The 7,867-nt window shown below is 43.7% G+C and overlaps 1 protein-coding gene across 1 annotated transcript; it reads right to left on the bottom strand.

Annotated features, from left to right (window-relative positions):
• Positions 1-1,858: 1,858 nt before the first annotated feature.
• Positions 1,859-6,941, bottom strand: mlnr (motilin receptor). The gene is made up of 3 exons (XM_034867665.1): positions 6,156-6,941; positions 2,765-2,854; positions 1,859-2,094 (listed from the first exon to the last, which is right to left on the bottom strand). Exons 1-3 carry the CDS (start codon positions 6,937-6,939, stop codon positions 1,859-1,861), a joined length of 1,110 nt encoding a protein of 369 aa, XP_034723556.1. The 5' UTR covers positions 6,940-6,941.
• Positions 6,942-7,867: the final 926 nt, after the last annotated feature.

Below are 7,867 nucleotides of genomic sequence, written 5' to 3'. Positions count from 1 at the left end.
GATTGTTTGTCTGTTTATTTGTTTTTGGGTTTTGTTTGTTTTGTTTGTCCATGGTAATTGAGTTTTGGAGGTGTGTTGTATGTGGTGTGTTTGTTATCGGGCCCCCTCTGAAAAGCTTTTAGTAGCTTTTTTGGGGTTCCCATTTCATGCGTCCTGTATATGATTGTTGTGCATCATGGAATTGTGATTGAATGTACAGTGATGACGTGTGAAATAAACGAAACGAAACGAAAAACGAATTAGAAGAAACATGTGGAGCAGAAACCATAATTGCATGAAAAAGTTTATCTTACTAAACTTTTCAGTCAATTTGGTAATCAATCATAACTGCAGGTCTGCCATCTATGAGCCAACACTTTCATGCATGGGTCTTTAACTCCTGGCTTCAACACTTAGGCCCCTATGTTCTTTGCCTTTGTCAGCAAACTGATGCTGTGACGTCACAGATGAAATGGTAGCAGCCTAAGCAACACCGGAAGTTTCAATCCACAGAGAGCAGTGTGGCACCAGATTTCAGCCCAGTGTAACTTTTGGATGACAACGTTCTATTTTCTCTTCTAATTTCAAACCTTTTATTTTGAAGGCAGTATTTGTCCAACAGGCTGTCTCCGTCTTGACTCAGCTGTGTGAGGTGTGGCATCACGACCACAGCAGTGTGTGTGATTGTGCTGTGCATGCAGTATGGGGGTTGTGTTTAGCTGTTTAGCTGGTACTTCACAGTATGTCCCCCCCCCTGATAAATACACATCTCTTTAATATTCCTTTAGGCACTCGTGTGACTGGTTGGTCTATATCACTTATATTTTTCATGTTCTATGATATCATTAAAACTTCCCAACAGTTCCTACAGGGTCTCTAAAACTTAATTTGACTAAATCAGAAAAATTAGACCAACTTAAAACACAACATCCTCAATATCTCCAACCAAACACATGAGTTTAAAGGTCAGACATTCCTAACAATATTAAATGCAAATTATTCCTGTCAAGTCTAATTTAATGTAATGAAAGACATTTGAGGATTTGTCTTTAAGAAAGTGTGTCTATAGGCTGGATTATCAATTGCACTTTATGCATGAACCACAGGCTGCAGGATTTTCAAAAGGATTCAGGCCTTTATGTGCAGATCTAAGCCTCACCTGCAGCTGCAGCTGTGGTTTTCCTACAATGCAAGTCCAGGACCCTCACAGCTGGCAAACATGTGAAATTACAGTATATACTCAATTTTCATCTTCCATCTTCATCCGCTTATCCGGTAACGGGTCGCGGGGGCAGCAGATCCAGCTTTCTATACTATCATATACTGTATTTATTATTGGCTGCTTTTTTAGTCAGTAAGTTTTCATGTAATGAGATGAAAGACGATGAAAGCTCTGGGAGCTACTCTGCTGTCCTGCTCGGGGCCGGGAGGAAGGAGAGCCAGTCACTGAAGTGGTTTGGGCTGTGGAAATGTAGAGAAGTATCTAATGATTGGTTTCTAACTCACCAAGAACACACCACACCAACGGCAGGAGAGACCGAGTTCCTGACCACACAACACTCTCTCCATTGTCTTAGTTCCTAGTTTGGACGGAGAGAAGAGACATTATCATTGGTCTATTACCCGCTGAATCTGTTCACATAAAACATGTCTTGTTTATTATTGATTTAATATTTGTAATTAACTTGTCAAATAGCCTAAAGCAAACTGTGATCTGGTTTCGTAGGTTTGAAGTTGACAGACAAACCAGTTCTGTGGGATTCGTCTCCCTCAGGGAGCCAAAGACACGTTTGTGTGTGCTGTGTCAACATGAGGTGGCACTGGCACGCGCCTGGCTCTTGTTGGCAGGGAGACATGAAGGATGAACTGATTAACCGTTTCAAGCTTTCATGTTTAGGTGGTCATCAAATTCCCTGGGCTCTTCATTAGAGCAGCTTTCACAGCAAGCAGTGGCCGATTGGCTGCTGAGTGAGCTCTGTGTGGGAGAAGCTTTGGGTTTGGGCAGGAGGAGAGAGAAGGAGACGGCACCGGAGGCCAAGCACAGAGCAGCGTGGCAACAGGAGGGGTTGCCATGCAGACCTTTCTCCCGAATAACCTCCGTTTTAGTGCAGCTTCCTGTGGCCACAAGCATGGACCAGCAGGCACAGGGGAGCCCAACAGGATGTGAATACGTGTTGCTGATAATTTGTGGAAATGGGCTGAAAGGGGAAGCTGATAAAGAATTCTAACAGGGAGGGGTAAAAATCTGAAGATTTAAACGCAAAGAGCAGTGTGAATTTAAGTTTAAAAGAAATATTTAACCCATAACTAAATCCCAGGACACGTTTGGTGTTGCTGTGATTGGTTTTTGCTCATGCATGCTGCACGTGCACAGTGACAGCAGCAGTCTTAGGCTCCCCCCTCTGGTGGAACATATCACTACACTGAAATGATGTAGGCTTGTTTAGCTCTGAAAACATTCATATTCCAGAAGAATATCAACTTCAATTGCAACAAGTTTCACTTGGAGATGACCCTAAATCTCTCATAAAATATCACATTTGAGCTATATTTAGAATTATAATTTTTTATTCAAATAAATCAATGTGTTTTACAGATCCACAGAGGTTTTCTGATGGAGAAGCAAGGGAAATGACCTTAGAGTTGAGTCAAAGCAAAACAACGTGTATATTTCTAATGCTGAATGATGTGAGGGGGTGTGGAGAAGGCCTGAGGGGGGGTGGTGTTGACGGCTCTGGTAGAGCCGCTAACATACCTTCTCTTCCTTATCAGTGAAGAAAATAACCAGCGGAGGAGTCGTGCTGCTCGCTGATCTTTCCCCAGGTGATGGCAGGACAGTCTGTCGCATAAGCTCTTACGCGCTGCTTCAGCTCCTCTGCCACAGATAAACGGTTCAGGGAAAAAAGTGTCATGAGGATGAGTCAGCCCAGAGCGACCTTGTCTCTTTGTGTTTGTGGAGACCAAGGCCGATGACTCATGGGCAAAATCACGACAGTTCCTTTTAAAGAACAAGATGTATGGTAGACAGAACCTGGAAAACTGGGTTTATTTTGGGATTATTAGTGTTCAGGTTAAAAATGCATAACTTTGACGTTACCTTTCTTGCCAGAGTGCATTAGGTACAAAGGCAGAGGTGGGACCAGTTCATTGTTTTATAAGTCACAAGTAAGTCTCAAGCCTTTGCACTCAAATCCTGAGTCCTGTCCCAAGTCCTAAACTTTGAGTCTCAAGTCCAAATCATGTCATAATGCACGCTTCATGCAGGGCTGTAGTCCAGACTTGGACTTGAGTTCGGACTTGTTGCTATTTGGACTTGGACTTGTCTTGGACTTGCCATATATTCTAGTTGGTCTCGACCAAGTCCTGCACTATATGCTTTTGTTCTAAAGTAACTTCCTCCTTCAAAACAGAACCATGGAGGAAGCGTCATGTTCAGAAACAGCTTTTGGTTCAGGCTTCACTCGTTTCCTTCTGGCCAGAGACATGTCAGCGAGCACTTTCATCATGAACTCTTCAGGACAGGTACTAAGGTCAGGAATGGGAACATTTCCATTTAATATTTTAATTAATATTTCTTAATCTGATCCTATAGTGTTTTATTGCACTTGCTTTTGGATTATTTCAAATAATAAAGCAAAATTATCATGCTAATAGAAGACACACTTTCTCTTACATCACATCAATTATGAACAGGTAAGTATGTGGTCTTGTAGAGGATTCTTTTTCTGTCTCTGACTAGTCCTGGTGTTGGACTTGTCTTGGACTTCACAAAGGTGGACTTGACTACAGCCCTGCTTCAATATAATACCATTTTAACAACAGAGTCACGGTGTGTTACAGTATTACACCAAAATGATTTATAATGTATTTTTCTGTCCTGTCTTGTTTTCTTTAACTCATCTCGTCTGTGTAGGATATTTCCTGTAAGGCCAGTCTTCCTCGTCTAAATCAAAAGATCCAGTTTGAATAGGGTTAATGTCGACTGATAATTAATTTAAAAAAAAATGCTTTTTTAAATATTTGGGCTTGTGGCACCAACTACTTTCAAGTCCAAAGCTCCAAGTGAAGTCACGAGTCCCTGATGTTGAGTTGCAAGTCTTTTTGTAAGTTTGTCTAGTCAAGTCCAAAGATATCAAATTTGGGATTTGATTCCGTTTCTAATCCAAAATGTAACATCAAAGAAGAATTGTACAATGGTGTCAAGATTATGCAAGTGGTAGCAATAAAAGCAACACCTTCTGCTGCTGCTCACAACTTAATGCACTTAGAGAAGCCATTACTCTGAATATGGTGATATAGGGACATTGATATGGGAATATGGGTAATACAATAGCTGTGTCTTATTACATGATGGCCGGCACGTACGCAGCCCCAGAACCTCAGGACTCAGGTGGTCTCTGTGTCACACACAACATCAACATTTACATATCAACCTACTTTATTAGTTTATGTTCAATTTATTCACTGGAGAGATGGTACACAACCCTGCAAACACACACACACACACACACACACACACACACACGCACGCACACAGCAGGTGCACCACTGTTCTCCCCTTTTTCTTGCAGTTTTTTAAAAAAGAAAAACATAATGACACTAGTTCTCATGTTCATTTCCCAACCCGTCTTCACCCAGAAAACAACCATATGGGTCAATCCTTTTTTATAAAAACTATGTTCCTTGTTAGGTGGCAACATCTCATAGTAATCATCGCGAGAGCAAACAACACACACACACACACACACACACACACAAAACTTCCCTTATTACCTAAAGTGACGGTGGCCTGCAATGGGCAAAAGACAGTGAAGTCACATTTTCAAAAGCCAGGCGAGTATCAGAGCTAAATGTGTGCCCATGTATCATAATTTTAAAGTAATAGCTCATGTATGCATCCATATTCACCACTGAGGAGGAAACATAACCCAAACTTAGAAAAGAACACTGCTTTATTTAACTTTTGAAAGAGAGAAATCGGAGTTCTGAGTGAGGTCATCACTGAGTCACTGGTGTAGATGAAGGCCCTGAAGTTAAAACGACCATCACTGGGTCTGATGGGGGCAGTCGTTTCTGTTAGGATAATAAAGGTCAATTCAATAATTAAAAGAGAGGCCTGCATAAGCCTGATTATTTGTGAAGTAACAATGACAGATAATAAATGTAAGACCTACGTGATGGATTCACGATGAGTGGCTTGAACAGATGCCACAGTTTTGTCCAGAACAGACGACATCGGGACGGGAACAGAGATCATTGAGTGACTCCTGAGATGTGTGACGCCCAAGACTGTGGGAGCATGTACATTAATAATTATGGTTGATTCATGGAGGCCTCTGATGACAATCCAATTTGGGATTCAACAAATGTGGACACAAATGGCAGCAGGTCTGTGCAGTGTGTGCTCAGCTAATGGACATCATCAATATTCTAATGGATGTGTCACAATAAATATTTGTTTAATGCAGATTGGCCTGGCCACGGCCCTTCACTGTAAAACAAGGTTTCCTGCACAACATAGAATATCATAGAATAAATCACTAATGTCCACAAAGGTGGAATTTTTCTTTTTGCTCACCACTCATATAAGACAGATAATTGAGGACAGCCTACTGATGGCATTTGCAATAAATGATTTTTGGGGGCATTTTCGGCCTTATATGACAGGACAGCTGAAGACACGAAAGGGGGGAGAGGGGGGAGAGGGGGGGGGAATGACATGCAGCAAAGTGCCGCAGGCCGGAGTCGAACCCCGGCCCGCTGCATCGAGGAGTAAACCCCTGTGTAGGTGTTTGGTAGTAATGGTAGTAAAGGCCAAATGAAGCTTCATCAACCAGTTTATTTATTTTCAGAGCCATAGATGGCGCTCTCTGTTCTACAAAGTGTTGAATACACTGATCTGTAATGCCTTAGGCCTTTCTCTGAAAACCCAGAGCGCCATCTGGTGGGCTCAGGAAATAAAGACACTTGTTCACAGAGCTTCATTTGGCCGTCACTGGTGTTGGGTGTTTTTGCCCCCGACATCTTCTTCCAGGCAGCGCAGCAATGGTTCTGTCTAGGGTTAACGTCAGCGTTAACTGCCTGGAAGGCGACGTTGGAGGCAAAAAACACCATCGAGCAATCATTTTTTAAAGAATAAATCCACACAGAAGAAACGCATGCCTGTGTGCACTCACCCAGGATCTTGACAGTCTGCCTGTGGGACCTTTCCCGGACCACAGTACAGGGGCCTTGCAGGTCATTTTTGCTTCTCCACAGCTTGTACCCGATGGAGCCGTAGAGGAAGGTGAGGCAGAGCATCGGGCAGAAGAAGTAGGTGGTGGACACCCAGAGCATGATGTACAGCTGCCCAGAGCCAATAGCGTAGTTGGTGTGCTTGCACTGCCCGGTGGTGTAGTCCGGGTTCGTGTCATTGTCATACTCCACGCTAACCAGGAAGAGGGATGGAGCTGCAGACACCAGGGCAAAACCCCACAGGGCGAGGATGATGTACTGGACCCGGCGTCTGGTCAGCACCCCTTTGCTCCTGAGGGGGAAGCTGATGGCCAGGTAGCGCTCAACGCTCAGCGCCACGATGTGAAGGATGGTGGCCGAGGTGCAGCCCTCAAAGATGTAGTGATAGAAGCGGCACACCACCTCCCCAAACAGCCAGGGCACGTACTTCCACAGGCGGTACAGGTCGAAGGGCAGGCACAGGAAGATGAGCAGGTCAGACACGGCCATGCTGGACAGGTACAGGTTGGTGGTGGTCTTCATGTCCTTGAAGTGCAGGATGATGAGGATTGTCATGGTGTTGCCCATCACCCCGATGATGAGGATGAGGATGCAGATGACAGTGACGGGGATGAGGGTGGAGGTGGGGAACAGGGAGCCATCAAAGGGGTGGTCGTCTACGTTGGACTGGTCCATGGCCTCTGCTCCGCCAGCAGGAAGCTCCACCTGGGGTCCGGTCCAGGGCATGCCCACCTGGCAGAGCAAGGTGTAAAACCAAGACTCACACAGCTGAGGAGAGAACATGTTTGACCATTCCAGAACAACTTCAAGTTGTTTCTCTCTAAATAAAAATGTGTAGACTAACTTATTCCATTTGGGTGTTGATTATTACACAACTACTGTGTCTACTTATTCATTTCCATACCACGCAGAAATGAATGGCAGCCGGTGAATGCCTGGAATATATATTTAAAAATGTGAAACTTAACATGATTTTAAACAAAGTAAGAGAAGGTAGTAAAAGGGCTAAAATATGCAAAATCACTGGTATGGTCCTTTAACTTCAACTCTGAAGCAGAAAGATAAAAACCTGCTAGGGTGAAGTAAATCTTAGCTGGTGACTTTACCTTCAGCGAGCTGGATGTCTCCACCTTTCAACGTCTCCGTCTGTGTCGGGCTGCTATGTGTCGGTGGAGAAGAGCAGCAGGAGAATCTCACAAAGTGGCAGAGCCGGTCCCTGGTGCTCAACAAGCAGTGGAGCTCTGGGGACGGCAGCTCCTCCATAGCAACACCCCCCCCCCCACGTGTGTGTGAGTAATCTCAGTAGCATCAAAGAATGACAGGAGAACAACTGCAGTTTAAAGATCATACTAATACTCTGGACTGAGCAGGTTAGTATGACATATCCACATAAAGAGCGATATGTAATATAAGCTATATGTAAAGAGCGATATATAATATAGGCTACATGTAAAGAGCGATATTTATTATATCCATATTTATGATTATTTATTAATAACTGTCAATAATCCCTGAAATCCCAGCGTGTTTGCCAAGCTGTCTGGAAGCAGTCACTGAAAAATGTTTCCCTCTATTATCCTCATGTTGTCCTCATGTTGTCCCCATGTTGTCCTCATGTTGTCCTCATGTTGTCCTCATGTTGTCCTCATGTTGT

Source organism: Etheostoma cragini, chromosome 3 (assembly GCF_013103735.1).
Source record: "Etheostoma cragini isolate CJK2018 chromosome 3, CSU_Ecrag_1.0, whole genome shotgun sequence".
Classification (NCBI taxonomy): Eukaryota; Metazoa; Chordata; class Actinopteri; order Perciformes; family Percidae; genus Etheostoma; species Etheostoma cragini.
The sequence above is the reverse complement of the archived record's forward strand: the minus strand, read 5'-3'. Positions and strand labels throughout refer to the sequence as shown.